The sequence below is a fragment of the Ciconia boyciana genome, chromosome 1 (genome assembly GCF_034638445.1).
Source record: "Ciconia boyciana chromosome 1, ASM3463844v1, whole genome shotgun sequence".
Classification (NCBI taxonomy): Eukaryota; Metazoa; Chordata; class Aves; order Ciconiiformes; family Ciconiidae; genus Ciconia; species Ciconia boyciana.
The window spans coordinates 198,236,553-198,253,502 of NC_132934.1; the positions used below are offsets into that span (position 1 = coordinate 198,236,553).

A 16,950-nucleotide genomic window follows, 5' to 3' on the forward strand; every position below is an offset into this window, starting at 1 on the left:
TAAGTGGAATATGACTGAAACATTCTAGTGAGAAATGTTTTTTGGGGTTTTTTTATGTTAGTTTGATGCTGCTCAGAGATCTAGAACAGTGGTTAGAAAGAGAGTAAGCAAAGGGCACAAAAGATAGTCAAAAGTGCAAGCTGAATGTACTTATGGTGCACTTCTCCATGAGTGAAAACGTGCCTGCCTGGATCCACAAATTAATATTAGTGAAGGATTTGGTCAAAATGCTTGATTTTTTTTTTTTTTTTTTAATTTCTAAGGAATTTGAGATCATAAGGAATGATCACAATGAGAAATGCCATTCCTGTTCGTTAATGATAGGCCTAACTTCTGTTAAGAGTTGATGAGACTTCCCCCCACCACTGACGTTCAACATCACCCAGATCATGGATGCAGTGCCTGTTTGATGCCATCACTCTACCTTTTCCTTATAGACAACCACTTAACATGTAATGGCTTGAAAACACTCATGATTTATTTGTTTTCTTCACAGGCTGGAATGGTGTTAAGATGTGGATACTTCTGGTTTGGCTTGTTTCTCGTGCCCACTGCGTGCCTTGTTAAAGACGTGGCATGGACAGCGTAAGTCCCGAACCAGTCCTCTCGGTGTTATAGGAATTGTTCTGTATGCATATGTTGCCCGGTCCAGTATTGTTCTGTAAAGAACTATGAAACCTTTCAGTGAGTGCAAAATGGTGATATTCGTTTGGAAGACCTCTGAGTAAAGTGAAGTGGGAGTCATTTCTCACCTGCCAATGCAAACAGCAATGTGAGAGAATGGTTGGTCCTGAATCTGAAGGAGGCAGCCTTGTCTGAGTAATGCAGGTGTGTCGTCTTATGATTACTTGTGCTGTCTACCCGTTACTTAAAGGCAAATTTAAATCAGACATCAGAGATTTCCTATTCCTAAAAAGGAGCAAATAATTTGTTCAATTTGACTAAGGTTAGGTAGAAAGTAAAAATGTGGCACTCTAATTCGTACCCAGTAAGCTCCCAGTTCTTTGTCAGCTGCTCTTTAGGTTCTCCTTCAACAGTGGGTCTTCCAAGGCTTAACTGAGAGAAAAGCAATACTCTGCACTCTATGGCTGAAGTCAAGTCTTAATGATTCCTTCCCTGCCCAGAGAGGAGGAACAGTGCTTGTGCAATACAAGCCTGTGTAAGCCCCTTCTCTCAAAACTCTGTGGTTTCAAAGCATTGCAGAAGGCAAGCAATTTCAAGAACTTTGATTTAAGGAGAAGCAACTTAACCTTCTCTACCATTGCAATTTGAAATGCAGAAGTATTGTTTTCATTTAGAATTTCTGGTGTTTTGTTCAGCTTGCTTTTAAGTGTCTTAAGCACCAAAGCTTTCACCATTTCCCTTGGAAAGCTGTGTTACAACCAAGAAGGTTTTATTACATGGATATGTAATAACCTCATGCAAGGAGGACCCAGGGCATTCCAACTCTGCAAAAAGATAGATCCTAGCTGCAGTGAAGCGGGAATATAGGTTAGCTTGTTGCTTGTCACAAGGACTCAAAGTGAAAGCATTGTAACACGTAATACTTTGCTCCAGGAATGAGCTGTCTGTTAGCCAAGGAAGATTCTTAGAATCATAGAATAATTTAGGTTGGAAAAGACCTTTAAGATCATCGAGTCCAACCGTAAACCTAACACGGCCAAGTCCACCAATCTTCTTTACAGAGAAATGCAGAAAATACTGAAAAAAGAAAGTTTCCCAAACACAAGCACACTTCAGACTCTGGCATAAGAGGATAAATCAGGTCATATGCATATATCTGAAAATCTTTTTTTCTTCCTATGGAGTTGATAGCACAGCTAAATTAAACTAGTAGTAGGCAAATCTACCAATCATTAAGTACTTCTTAAATGTTATCCTGTTTTCTTCCTCAGCTTAATTTTCACGAGCTACACTGCTGAAATTAAAACTAGGTATCATAATGTAAAATTTATGTTCAGGCCAAACAATGATTTAATAGTCTAGCACACTAGAAGGTTTTTTTGTTACACTCATTATACTTCTCCAATTGAAAATTATTTTAAAATTCTAAAGCTGAGGCCAAAATGTTTAAATTTAGGTACTTAGCTGTGTCTGTGACCTGCTTTTTAAAGCTCTGAAAAAAAAAATCTTAGAATTCATTTAGCATAACAGGCCCTGCTCCTGTATCAGTCATTATTTAAAATTACCTTCTTATAAGTCAGTGGAACTACTTTTGCGATTAAAGGTAAATAGGGGCTGAACTGTTTGCAGCATCAGGGATCAAATGTGTATTTAGGTGTCCAAGATTACGCTTTAGTTTTTGAAATGTTTTCATGATAGTTGAATGTCCCAAATGTCTCTGTTCTTATCAGTTCTTGGCAAAAATTACTCAAGAACTGTAAAACAGGCCAGACCAAGGCAGGCTCATCCTCATCTATTACTCATTTAAAACTCTGTTACTGACTCAACCTGTTCTTTAATATTTCTTGGAGAAATCTCAGCAACATAATCCTTTCAGTGGTTCAGACCAAGAATGTACAGAGGTTGCGAAGCTCTCAAGACAGACATGTATGATTTGATATACTGGATATTTTCCCAACAGATTTTAAACAGGAGGCTCCTACCAACAGGAGCAGGACTTTTTTTTTTTTTTTTAACCCATCACTGAAAAATTAACACCATTAACATTTTAACTAGGATAAATGAAATGACACAGCTATCAGCACTGCCATATGGAAGGAGTAAAGGTCTGTTTCTTTTCCAAGAGGCTTGCCATTCAAAACTTGAGTCCAAGGCCTCTGGAAATCAGCCGGTAGATTTCCACAGCAGCGGTTACACCACATTGCTGTCTGTAATTCAGCAGAATCTGGTTTTGGCCATAAAATTCCAGCAGCTCTGACTTCTCATGGTCACGGAATTCATCCCTTTCAGTTTCTTTTGGACATGAAGCATATATCCACAGAAAGATCATCCATGTGACCCAAAAGGTACATGCCTAATTTCAGTACAAAATACTGCCAGAAAACCATAAATATAGTACAGAGTTTTTGTCTGGAAGAAGGTTAAAAGGGATAAGAAAGTGTTTCAAACCCATATAAATCTTTGTTTCTAAACTGCTGTGCTGCATCCACTATCAAAACTTGTAATGCTGGAAGCAAGAGCTAGCTTTACATGTTCCCTTTGTTACACAGGCTACAGTTGTCAACACACCTCTTATCTCCCATGTTCTCTGCAGCTCCAGGGTTTTTTAATTTACTTTTTTTTTCTCTTTTTAAGTGAATCAAGGAAATGTGGGAAACTCTTTTTAAAAAGAGAAGGAAGCTTATTATTAATACTTGGCTGCAATACCACATTGTTAACTTTGGTCCACCACCCTGAATTCAGTGGCTTGGTTTGGATTTGGGTTTTGCCTTATAAAAGTCCCAGTTGTGCTACCATTGAAATGAACAGAGCTTTATAAGGTGAATGCTTCCTCACAGTTGGCACATGTCACTTGAATACATGTCACTGGTGCTAGGAAGTCTTGAAATACCTGAGCCACAAAGCTATGTGGGAATCATAAAAGCACAGAGTGTATTCCAGCAAAATTAGTCAAGAGGGCAAGAATTTATTAATAATTGGTGTCTCAGTACTTAGTGTTACAGTGAAAAATTTCCTGAGCCTTCCAATCATTACCAAAATCTTCATGTACTTTTTTTACTGTGGGGCGAGAAGCATGTTGCACTTGCCAGCTCCGCAGTGTAAATGAGAGAAGGTACGAGGAGCTCTTCCCATCCTTGCACACGCTTGCAGTCCCTGGACCACAAGACTCCTAAAATGTTGTTGAGGATAATGAGGCAGAGTAGAGGTGTCATCATGTTTGAGAAGCTTATGAATGTGACCATGCTTCTCCCTGGCAGATTCAGGCCTCCTGAACCCCCTAAAATACTCTCCTAGGGCAGTGAAGTGAAGCTATGCACTTCCCTGGCTTGGAAGGGGAAGGGCCACCCAAAATACAAAGATAAGCCTTTGCCTGTTCTTACGGTCCATGATCTTAATTATCCCAGTGTGTGAGGGAAAGGTGAGTTTGTCTTTATGTAATGCATCAAGTTTCAGCTGAACAGTAATGTTGAACACAAGATCTCATAATTTATTGAGGGCTGATCGTGCATCTAGGACCACTTGTAAAGTACAAGGTAAAATCTAAGACTTCTACCTGTATTTTTTTGTATCAAAAGTTAATAATGTGCTGTTGTGAACAAGTTGTGAAGTATCCAGTCCTGTTGCCAGCAGTCCATGGAATATTTGCAGTTGACTTTGATGGGAGCAAACCCAGACTCTGAGGCAATTGTAATACCATATTTTAGTATTTGTTTTTGGAGAACTACATGGATAGGTTAGCTCAGGCCCTTTTTATAAATACTTAATTACTGGCTCTTCTGTGGATGCTCTTGCTTCCAAGTGAAGGAGTGACTCAACACATAACAATTACCTGTGGGTTGATTGTTGCTTTATGGATACCCAGCCACAGCAAAGCCCATATATTTCATAATTTCACACTACTTACACAATACTTCAGTACCTCTACTTCAGGACAACAGTATTTTTTCCGTATTGTGAAATATCAGTGCAATGTCTCCTTGTGCTGTGCTGCAATAATTGGACTTTGCTGCTCAGGCTCCATTCAGTTAAATTTTGAATTCGGTATTCACTTTAAGGGAAAAGAAAAACATGTCTCATCTCTTATGGTGTATGGCAAGATAAACATGGAACCTTGGGGGAGATTGAATAACTTGTAGATTTCTGTGTTCTGGTCTGTGGTAAAACTGGTTATAAAGGATTATAAAAGTTCAAAACATGCTCAGTCTTCAGGTTTGCAATAGTAGGTACAGCCTCTTTAAAAGTAAGAGATGAGGTCAAAGGTTCAAGGTCAAAATTTCAGTGTATTTACTCAGAGTGTGATAGTGAAGTCAACTGTAAAGATTATAAGAATTAATAGCTCAAAGCTTTCTCATTTTAATCACTATAGTTTCCCTTCCTCAAAGAGGAGACCAGTCTAATCATTAGCCTAACTAGTTATAGGAACTTGAATCTAATTAATATCTGTGCAGCTATTGGTAATCTCACATTCTTGAAATATTATGTATTTTTAAAAAATCATTGCTACTGCTTGCTTTCATCACAGTACATTGGTGTTCCCTTGCAAATCATACACCTTTGGTGGTTTTAGTAGGGTGCTTGTCTAAGTACATCATGATACTCTTTACCTCCATATTTTGCTATGCTTCATCTTTTTTTGTTCTTTTTTTTTTTCCCCTCCTCTTAAATGCAGATGTGTTTTGAAAAGTAGTTTTCATTGTAGCTTCTCATTTTGAGACATATGGGGCCTAAATCAGCAACACAAAGACCAGAGGACTTGGATAACCTAGTATTAATAGCAAGGCACTGTCATCTAAAATAGTATCAGCAAAGATTTTGTGGTCTTTGTTTCTTATTCCCCATGGAAGGAGTATATAAGAAGCATGCTTTTTAAAAATAAATGCATCTTCATTATATTTTAATTACATATACACCAGTTATTATTTTTCTGCTTAGAGGAAGTTTGACATTGTTTTACATTATTGGTTAAAGATTACAGTATCTGCATGTAAGATTTTTATAAAACTTGTAAAGAAATTTTTGCCATCTCTAGAGTTGAAGAATATTATTTTAATGCTATGAAGCAAGTGGTGTCTCAGCCGACTTAGCTACATCTTGTTTTCAGGCTTATTGTGCAGTCACATGCAAATCAATATTATCTCATGGGACACTTGTCCTCCTTTAAGTGACACAAAAGAGGAAGCTGATCAAAAACTGCCCATTGGAGAAAGATGCCTGTGTGTTGTATTATTGCTTTGTACGTGTCAAGACAGAGGGGACTAGATTCTCTCCTTATATCAATGTAATTTAGGTGTAATAGCACTGGAGCAGTAGGTGAAACTGGGGAAAAAAAGGCCCAAGTCTCTACATGGAGGACATTGCTCTTCAAATTTTGGTTGCACGTGTGGTACATGAATTGCTCTTTGAATCCCCAAGACGAGAAAATAGGACACAGGCAGTCTTGTTACTGTCACTTTGAAAGCTCAGTGGGGAGAGAAGTGCATTTCCAAGTCATGTGAGACTGATAAATGAAAATAAAGAGGCTCGAATGGCAATTATTATCTGAGACTCTCCTCAGGTTTTCAGAGCAGTGCCACGCATAGCTCAAAAGAGAGTGGAATGATGTTTTACTGCCATGAATATTCAATGAATTCCAGCTCTTTTGTCTGAATGCCGGGTCCTGAGCAGTCCCACGGCAGCTGTGTCAGGTCTCCATAGTCCCGTAGCTTTGCTGCTTGGTTAGATTTTGAGTGTAGTGTTGAAGAAGTTGAGCTCTGCTGAATTTGAAGTCCTTCTGATTTCTCATTTCTTATGTAATAGTTCCCAGGTATTATGAACCTGGATTGACATGCATACGCTGTGCCTTATTTCCCAAATCCTTCAAGGGAAAGCCCTGTGCCTCTCATCTGAGAGGTAAAATTGGGGCTTTGTAGCAAAACCAATGTTCATGTAGCTTTTTTGTTTTGTTTTTCTGTTTGTCTTTTCCTTGTGGTACAGGGCCAAGCATACCTACCATAAAACTTTGCTGGAGCAAGTTCAGGAGTTGGAAATGAAGACAAGAGAGCTGGGAAAAGCCATGCTTCGTGATAGTAATGGAAAGAGGTGGGGCAAGTCTATGCTAATGTTTAAAACAGACCCTTCTTGTCCTCTCCCCTCCATGTTTCTCATTCACCATTCAAATCTGATTCCATACAGGGTAAGAAGGCTTCTCTCCTGTATTATTCATTTATTGCTGTTCCTTTTTATATATGTCTGTTGCCTCCACCAAAATCAGCCCTTCCAGTTTCATTTCTCCTGCATTATTGCAGTCAGGCTGTATTAGAAACTGCTGCTCGGTCTCCTGCCTGGTAATATGTAGTGCCGTTACCTGGCCACTGGGCCAGACTGGTTTTCAAAGGACTTTGTTGTATGTCATCAAAAAAAAAAAATCAATCTGATAGCCATGTCAGGGGAGGGAACCGTCTGCGGCTCAGGATATGAAGACAGTTAAACTGTAGCTAAAAGGAGAACTGACTATCTAGTGTGCCCTACAGCTTCATTCAGTCTCACCTTAAGGGGTTTTTTTTATGCTTTTGCTTTTTTCCACTGCAGCTTACAGGCCCCTGCTTTCAGCGTTCTCAGTTTCTCGTTGTGCCTCTCCTTTATATCCACACCATATGGACTTGAACATATTGCTATTATTGAATCTTTCATTGTAAAGGGAGAGTATGTGTTGTGTGGGAACTTTTGTCTCTTCTGAAAGAAGCTAAAGAAAATCGTAGTGAGGCTTTTGCATCCAACAGTTTCATTCACCATCTCAGAATGTGGTTCTGCATCAGCTGGTCGGAAAAGCTCCCCAAGTTCAAAAAGGTTTTAGAACTAACTCTTCTGTTCCTTACACAATATGGCACCACATGACTTGCTAAGAAACTACATGATCATTAAACTGGATTTCAGCAAACCTTATAAACTAGCAAACTGAGTGGAATGGGGCTTTTAAAAGATTTTGTTCTTCTGGGGCAGGGTCATCCTTTGAGCCTTTGATGTCTATTCTAAGGTAAACTAATTGCCATATTGTAGCTGCTGCTAAGATGAGCGGATAGTAGATTTTTCAACTGCACTTGTGAGTTAATAAGCACTATTTTTAGGGAAAATTATCAGGGAGTGAGTCTACCAAGATTATAGTAAACTGAAAAGCTTTAAAAAATGCTTGTGTGAACTTTAATGTGTTTATAAGATGTCCTTGGTGACCAGAGTTCGCTTCTCAGAGGCCAAGACAAAGTAAACACAGTGTTATTGATTAAGATCACTTCAAAACACTTGGTATGCTCAGGTTTTATTTTGAAGCATTTTTCTGCTGTGACTTTTGGATCCTACAAAACACAGTTTATAAATTATGCTCACTTGCAAAAGTCACAAACTGCGCATCAAATAATTTAAAAAGAAAAAGCAAACTTTGCAGCACTGGTCAACAAAGGCAACCTTCTATGCCACAACAAAAACCAACAAAGATGCCTGAAATTGGGCATTTAATTAAAAATTAGACTTGTTTTTAGAGGGCTGAGCAGACACCTTGAAGTCAGTTGGAGACAAAGCACTTGGTACCAAAATCAGGTCAGCCTCCCAGGCAGGAAAGGTGTAACGTGGTGGTGTGAGGTGCTGACTTATAGACTGCCTAGACGCCAGGTGAGTGGAATCCAGGCCAGCAGAAAACTGGCTGTTCCCAGGCATGTGGCTGTGGTAGTGTAAGCCCCTTGGCTGTTGCTGTGGTTCTTATCCATGCATAGGGTAAAGCTGCATTGGTGTTGGTTTGTAGCATTTGCGTTTTCCTGCCGGTATTTAGTGCCAGTTATTGACATCCAGAGAGGAGAGCGAGTCAGCTTTTTGCCTGATGAATCTCTGGGTTGCAAGGTGGGTTGACATACTGTTAATAGTGAGAGAGACAGTTAGCATTTGATCTGTTTATATGTGCGTGTATGCGTCTCCAAGAACTTGATGGGTTTCTTCTCTGTTTACACACTGTCCTGACTTTCTGTAAATTTAATGGCCATGTTGTAATTCATTCATATGCTACATGTTTTCATAGCCTTTTATTTTATTGCATTCTCACTGCAAACTCTTTCATCTGCATTCCTCCTCCATATAGCTTCACTTCATTCTCGAAACGCTTGCATGGAGATGATGTAAGGAATCCCTTCTGGCCTTCCTTCCCATTCTCCCTCCCCCCTTCTTTCCATGCATTTGTTTGTTCTCCTTCCTAATTGCTCCCAGATTTTCTGGGTGGTCCATCTGTGAACTAGATAATGGTAGAGTGCCTCTGCCTGTTAGGAGCTGGTGTGCTGTGCTTGTGATGTGGTCTCCTGAGTGCTCTTCAGAGTTGTTCTGTCTTTTATCTCTTTTGTTTGTCTCCTGGCTCTTTCACACCTGCTAGAAATCATGTGCTTGTCCAAAGGGAAGGGCGAGGGTGGGAAAGAAGCAGAGTGGGAACTTTGTGCAGTTACAGCCTCTCTGGTTCACGTTCTGTTATTTTTTTTTAAATTTCCTTGAAGCCGGTGGAAACGAGTGCTGAGATGCATGTGCTGCTCTCCTCTCCTGCCCACAGCCCCATTGCTCTTGGGATATTCCTGGTAATGTGACACTATGCAGGAAGGGGAAGGAACCGGAGTCTTCTCATTTCTAATGGACAGTGGAGAGCTGCATTAAAACTGCATGGGTCCGTCTGTCTGTCACCTCCAAGTAACAGCGTTAGCTCTTGGTTGGAAGTGTTCCTGAAAACACATCCATTAGGTGTTGGTTTGTTCAGGCAGCTGTGGAAGATAAGCTGGCTGTCATCAGGGTCTATTTTCCTGGCCCACATAGTGGACACTATTTTTGTTCAGTGTTTTTCACAAACAAACAACAAAAAATCACACCCAATTACAGATAAGAGAAGGATTTAGGGAGCTAATTGCTTTTATCATTGCCTAGACCTTAGACAAAAAATGAGGTGCAAGATCTGAATGCGTAGGATTAATGTGCTAAACAAAAAGCAGTTCACAAAGCCCAGAAAGCAATGAGTGCATCTAGACTTGCACAACAGGGTGCCAACAGTTTGCTGTGGCTCAGCTGAATTTCTGAGCAGGATTGCACCTGGGTCCTCACTGCACTTGAGGAAGGAGTGCTGGGAGATCTGCATTGCCACTTGGTACCAAAATACGCATGTCCTGTTTTAGGTCTTCATCCTGCCAACTGTTCTTGCTAGACGCATTTTTCCAGGTTAATAAAAAATTTCTTCACTAGTGTTTGTTACATCCTTCTGAATCTTAGCCCCTTTGAAGAGTTTCTAAAATTGAATTTGCTTGTATCTATCTAAAAAAGCAATACAAATTTTTTGCCTTACCAATGGCAGGGAGCAAACAGCAAGGCAAGTGGTAGATCAGGGAGTGTCTGGTCTGCGCAGGGAAGAGTGTCAGCACCCTGAGCACTACAGCTGGGTCCCAAAAATCTTGCAAATAACATCAGAGTGATGCTTGGAGATTATATCAAGTGTATTGTTCTGAGCTGTAAAGGGTCATGTTCTCATCTCTCTGTATATCTCATCTGGACAGCTAAAAACTTATTTTTCATGGAAGATGGGATGATCGCAAAATCAGATGATTCCAGGAGCAGGGGGTTTCATCAGGGGAAACAAGTATCTGGAAAACTGGCAACTCCAGAAACAGCTTGAGAAGCAGAGGAGGGAGTTTGCAGTAAGGGGCTGGTGATGGATCCCATGCCATGCTCGCCTGCCTGCTTGTGGAAGATGAGTACCTGCTTGCCCTCCCAGCTTGGCACCCAGCGGTGCTGGGCTGGACTCCAGCCCAGCTGCGATGTGAGCAAGCCTTGGTGCGGGAAGGGAGAGGGGCTCCCTGGCACTCTCATGTAACAAAGGGCAGGATTTAACACTAAATTTACATGAATTTGGAGAGGTGAGAGGGGCAGCTTGTGTGCCAAAGCAAACATGGACATGTGGAGACACCTGCCCAGCAGTCCTAATCATGTTAACATGCAAGATTTACACAAAGAAAACAAACAGTTTTTCTACAGGTTTGTGTTCAAAAGTGGCATTGAGTTCAGCTGCAGAGATTTTTGTGTCTTTAAATAAGTTTACAACTAAATCTTGGCTCATAAAGGGCCAAATCTTCAAGTCCTCGTTCACTTTTCACTCCATCTAACCTCTCATTGAAGTCAGCAGGAGTTCAGGTGGAGTAAAGCCTGATTAGGGACCAAAGCAAACTTTACTTTGGAAACCCATGTCACTTTATTGCTCTGCTGGCCAACTAACAGAGAGCAAGCAAAGCTGTGCAGCACCCTCTTTGTGACAGTAGATTTCCTGTTTCAGAGGGTTTCTTTGTTTTGGAATTGCCAGAGAGCTCCCTTTGAAAGTAGATTTTTCGTTGTTTTTCTGTTCTGTTTTTAATCAGTTGGTGGCTGGGATTAGAAGATTATTTCATACTGAAGAACAACGTAGCTTTCACAATTTACATACTTTACAAGGAGCTGAAGGGCGTGTTTGGGGTGCTGCAGAAAAGTGCCTGCATCACTGAAGTGTTGGGAAGAATTCCTTTGAGTAACTCAGAAATGTAGGAGGCAGTGTCTTTTGTTTGACAAAGGGGAAGGGAAGTGATTACAGAACTAGCGAGGTATAGCTGTGAGCGACAAGGAAGCGTTGCAGTGTGCTTATGCGCAGCATTTTTCAGTATGCCTTTTTATGCTTGCTGCTTTCAAGATGCCCACTGCCACCTCTTTCTTTCATCTCCATTTCATAAAATAAATACTGTTTTTCAGTGTACCTAAAACAGAGAGTGGAGAGACTGGGGGGTACTGCTGTCTTCAACAAGGAGACCCACTGGTGGAGATTCTCTTTAAGTGCTTTTCACCAATCTAACTCTGTTGCTTTAGTGAAACGTGCATGACCAGCTCTCAGCCTGAGAGCAAGCCGTCTTATGTATCTTAGCCTCGGTTTTATTTGGTGGGTGAGGGCAGATGTCAATCTCATTTCAATAGCTGTGTGACCTGGTAGGTAATCGATGAGCTGATACAGGTACATGTGGAAACTTGCCCACTCCACAGGTCCCTGGGGAGTAGCAAGAGGAGAACATGGGAAACCTGACTCAGGCTTGTGGCTGTGCACGGAGTTGAGAGCGGCAGAGCCCTCAGCCTCGCACCAGCAGAAGCAGAAATGGTAAAACAGACTTAACAAACCCTTGAATGAGCTGAGGACCTGATCTCATGGTTCCCGAGGAAGAGACAAGCTTTTTCATTAAAATCAAGAGAAAAAAGGCTTGGGCTCATTATATTTCAAAGCACTTTGTCTCTTCATTGATGCATTTCAAATGATGTCCACTTGAATAGGGAGACCGTGCCACTAAGGCCCCTTCACATCAGCAGGTACAATTAATCTTATCTGAAACAAACTGTGTTGTATTTTCAACTGGTTAAATGGCATTGGATGTTTGGAGCCAAATTTTTGTTTCATGAATGTGTTGACTTCAGCGTATTTACTCAGGATATGCATGACTGTGATCTGAGTCTGGCTCATCCAGTGCAGCTGAGCGTAAAATGAGGTTGAAGAGGGGAGAGGTGTATTTTGGTTTTGAGGTTTCAGTCTTTTTATCAAATTTTCCAGATGTTCTTCACACCATTTCTGGGAAGGAAAGGCGAGATTTCTCCACCAGCATACACAACAAAGTGACTGGCATATTTACGATTTTTCCTTGCAGCTTTTCTAGTAAAAAGATATTAGACTCCTTTTACTAGCAAAAAACACATAAAATGATATCAGTGGGTTTTTAAAAATTCTTTGATTCCATATGGTAAACATTTGTGCATGGTAGGTGGAAAATGCATAATATTGTTTTATTTTACATTTGTCCCTTTCTCTCTCCTCCCTGTCCCATATCAGTAAGGAATCATCACATTATTTTCTCATTTTAATATGTACTGTTAATTTCCGGCATTTCTAACCCCTATGTGTGAGGCACTTGAAATTACTAGGTTTGATTCTGCTCCGAGTTGAGCAGTGGGGAAGCCGTGGGGCACAGGTGGGAAGGAGCAGGAGGGCAGAGAGGGTTTCAGAAGCTGGTTTCAGAGGGATGAAGGGGGACTTACCGTGCTCCCACTGGCACTGGAGACCCAAGTGCCCAGCTGCTAGCACAAACCAGTTGGAGCTGACGTGCCCCTTCTCTGGTGCAATTAATTATTTCACATCCTGATTGTGCCTATCACATAACCTTGAGGGAAATCCAGTGCACAAATGGGGTTAAAACCTGGTGACCTGGAGAAGGATTTAGAGCTGTGATCAAATCTGCTAGCAAAGTCAAAGTTGACAGAGGTACAGTATCAGCACAAAGGCCAAAATGAAGCTGTAAATTGAAAAGAAAGATTAGAAAAAAGAGAACGTAACAAGATGAGAGTTAAAACTGATTAAGGGGCCAATTCTCTGATGCCTAATCCTGAGTTACTGGGTTGGGCACCGGGGATCTCCACAGGGGAGAGAAGAAGAAATCTTCCCTCCAGGCTGCACAGCAGGAAAACTGCTCCATAACAACTATTCCAGCCTAATGGCTTCAGCAGTCTGCCTCAGCTTCTCCACTGGCTAACCCCGTCTTGGAAGAGAGGCAGAACAGCCTGCGTTCACGCCTCTGATTCGTGGCAAAGAATAAAGTACTAAGTTATGGGTAGCAAGGACAAGAAAAGCGAAGTTGTACTAGATATTAAATTTTTAGTGGACAATTACAAAATACTTAAAAGCTTAAAGAAAAGCAATTGTTTTTTTTGCAGATCAACCAAATGTCCTGGGCTTTGGTCTAAATTGTATCCAGACATTTTCAAAGTTCATCAGTTTTTGTTGTTGCCCTGAGTGGTTCTTTAGCTTTTTTTTCTCTAAAGAAAGGGAAGAAAAAACCTGATAGGAGGAGTTTAGAGTTTTTGAACACCAAAGTCATTTTAACTTTAGTCAAAGTATGTAAGTGGACTTTTTTAAAACCAGAAAGTTTGGAATTTAAAAAAAAAACAACAAACCTTTACATAGAGACCAAGCATGGAAAGCTTCAACCTCTAAGGTGACTACTTCTGAAAAAATGAGTGAGTAGGAAAAGAATGTTATAATTGCAACTGTATTGCCACCTTATCTGTAGAGGATACGACCAAGCACCCACTAGAGTAAGTGCAAAGTGAGGCACTTACGGACAAGAAGTAAACAGCACTGATACCAAAAGGAGGATAGCTGAAAAGCAGCAAGCCACACTTAGCCTGTTCTGCTTCTCAGACGTTTAAATTGAGTCCATTCCCACATTTTGGAAAGGCTGAAGGCAAAACTGGGCAGCTTCAACTTTCAACTTTGTGTTAAGTTAGTTGGCTTTGGGACAGCTGACAATGATGCCTGCCGCCCCCCCCCCCCCCCCCCAAATGCATAAACACATGCTTAATGTTTGCAGTGCTTAGAAATGGAAGGCACTCTAAGCAGAGAGAGATCTCATTATTTTCTTAGGGTTGTTGCTTTTCAGAGAGGCATGTGATGTTTAGTGTCTGCTTTTTTTAGATGGTATTTTTAAAAGGTGCTTGGTAATGCTGTTGTCTGTTCAAAGAAGTAGTCTTGGAAAGAAGTTCAGGAATAACAGCCTCAAAAATGAAGGCTAGAATGGATTCTCCAAGTGATTTTAGGAGTCAAAGGAGGGATCCGTTTGGCTTTTCTGCCTTAGGACATCATTAACGACAAAAGAAAATGTAAATCATTCTTGCGTGTCACCAGAACGAAAAGCTGTGTCCTGCTTTTAGCCATACAACTTTAAGTACCAACTTGAAGAGGATTTTTTGGGCTTAGAGTGGAGAATTTGGTCCCAGAACTCTACATACAGTCCAGGTGCTGCACATGGGGCTGGCTGAAGCTCATGACATGCCTTGGCCTCTGTCTGCTGTTGCAGGGTGGTTCTGCCACTGGCACAAGGTGATGTGGCAACATGGGTAGACTTGCATGCACCTGACACAGGGCCTGCTGCTGCATGCTGGCTGCAGGCTCTCCTTCATGCTGGTGTCCTGCATTCAAACCTCTTGAGATGTAATGGGAAAGGAAAGTTGTTTTGGTGAAGTAGCACGGGCCAAATCACAAGCTGTACCGACAGTGTTTCTCCAGGGCATTGGCAAGGGTCACGGATCCATGGGTTTTTGTTGATGTGGCTGCAGGGCTGGCTTAAGAGTTTCCCAGACCATTCCTTACCAGCCATGGTCATATTGGCCCATCTTTGCCCTATCTCCTCAGTTGGATCAGCTCAACTGTTTGTGAGTCCATGTGATAAATGAGCTGAAGGAGGTGGGATGGTGTGGGGAGCACTGTCAGGTTCTCCGACCAACTGGTAAGGGCAGGAACCACTTTAGCCATCAGTCACCACAAAGGATGTCCATGGAGCTGCCGCTGCAGTTGCGTGACACTCAACCTTTCCAGGCAGGATAAACAACTTCCAGTCGTCTGTGAGCTGAGCTCAGTACTGCATGTTGCAGGCCTGGAGAACTCACCACTATATGGCTGCTTTAAGTATGCTCCAAATGGGTCTTGCAGGGCCACACATCCAGATACATTTGATGCTTAACAGACAAACATTTGGCTGGATAATATCAAATATAACTCTTAAAGAGGGCAAGTTCCTTAAATAGTTGCCCCCTATCTAGGGAGAGGGAGTTTCTCCTCTGTGGTGGTGACATATACTTGGGAAGCAGCTGGAGGGGAGCTGCTGCATTAACAAGGCCTGGAGATGTTATACCATGGCAGAGCATAAGGCCTCCAGCTTCTCTGGAGAGTTGGCCATTGCTGAACCCTCGGGAAGGACTTGGTGCTCCCTAAAGCCTGGTTGTCTTGGTGCAGGAGTCACCCTGATAGGTAACTTCTTGCACCTCTCAGCCTGCAGGTGGCACAGGCCACGCTTCTGTCTTCGTTTCCCTGTGGTTTGTGCCTGGTGACCCTTTGGTTTTCTAGCCATGGTCTGGGTTTTTGTTGATGGCTTGCTGAGTATTTACAGAAGAATACAAAAGGAGCGTGGATTTGGATGTCTCTCTATTTCAGCTGGATTCTGAGTGATTAAGGAGCAGTGTGTGTAGACGCTGACTCCGCAAAGAAAATGCTGATTTTTGTTTTACTGTTTATATGCCTCCGACGCTTCCTTGTGAAACGCTCGGGAGACTTCCTTTGATTACACTGCAGCTTCATTATCAGTAATGCCTGTTTGCCTTTTAAATTAAAAAGACCTCCTACCCTTATTGACCTCATAGTAAAACATTCCTGTAATTCAATGCTAGATAACCAAAAATAACATCTCCACTTTGTGGACCGAAAGAGAGAAACCAGCAGAAGCCCGCAGTTGCTACTTTTGCTGTTCTGTAAGAGGGTGAATTCTTCTTTGTGATGTCTTCAAAGCCCAGAGGATGGAGGTATATTTGCTCACTCAGCCAGTCAGGCCTTTCTGCCACAGCCCTGGGCTGTTCTGGGTATTTGAGTATACAGGGTTTTGCTGAACCCTCAGCATTAGTGTGACTTGCATTTGAGATTATTTGCATGCTTTAATTTTGAATTCCTGGTCAGTAAGGATGTTGTTTTTACATTCTCCTTACGCCAAGTCTGTGTTAGTTGTCATCTCTCTGCCTGCTGCATAACTCTAACTCCTCCCTTATGTGAATTGAAGTAATGCACTTGAGTCTAAACTAAAATAAAATAAGTTAAACCAAGGCCTGCGGCTGTGCTGGGGGAGTGCACTCAGCCAGCAGGGAGTATCTGAGGAAGAAAAATAGGTCTCCTCTGGCCAATTACAAAGGTGTGGCCACGGACTCTGCCTGGATTATGGTACTTGCTCTTTGTCCAGCAGGACCATGACTGATGCTGTAAGCCTTTAAGCAGCGTTATGCTGCAGGAAAGGTGAGAGATGGAACTTGTGAATAAATCCTCAGGAGTACTTGGTGTGTTCTAGCAGCTGGAGAGGGATCCATGAGTCCCCTCTGCCAGGTCATACCTGGGGAGAAGTCGTAGTGCTTGAACCTCTGGTGGTTCTTTAGAAGAAATTTAATGGAGTTTGAGAACCAAGAGACTGAAATGAAAATCAACAATCTGCTTGTAAACACTTTGGTGATTAGGGTTGATCAAAGCTGGAGAAGTCTGTTTCAGACCTTTTTTCTTGCTCTTCATATTTTATGTTGATGTAACTTTCAGTGACAGAAACATGTCAACACAGAAACAGCAAACTGTCCTGTAAGTTACTGTTTGGAATGTGTGGAAGAAATCAATTATTATGTTTTAATTCTAAATTTTAAAAAGGGAGAGAAAAGTATCCTCTTCTCCCCTCAAAATCTAATCCACAGCTAAAGGTG

General features: G+C 41.6%; 1 protein-coding gene across 1 annotated transcript in view; it reads left to right on the forward strand.

Annotated features, from left to right (window-relative positions):
- ATP8A2 (ATPase phospholipid transporting 8A2) overlaps window positions 1-16,950 on the forward strand; it is a 349,297-nt gene that overhangs the window by 311,333 nt on the left and 21,014 nt on the right. Inside the window, exons 34-35 of the mRNA XM_072850471.1 lie at window positions 497-585; window positions 6,598-6,702. Of these exons, the coding sequence (XP_072706572.1) occupies window positions 497-585; window positions 6,598-6,702 (194 nt within the window). The remainder of the gene's footprint in view (window positions 1-496; window positions 586-6,597; window positions 6,703-16,950) is intronic.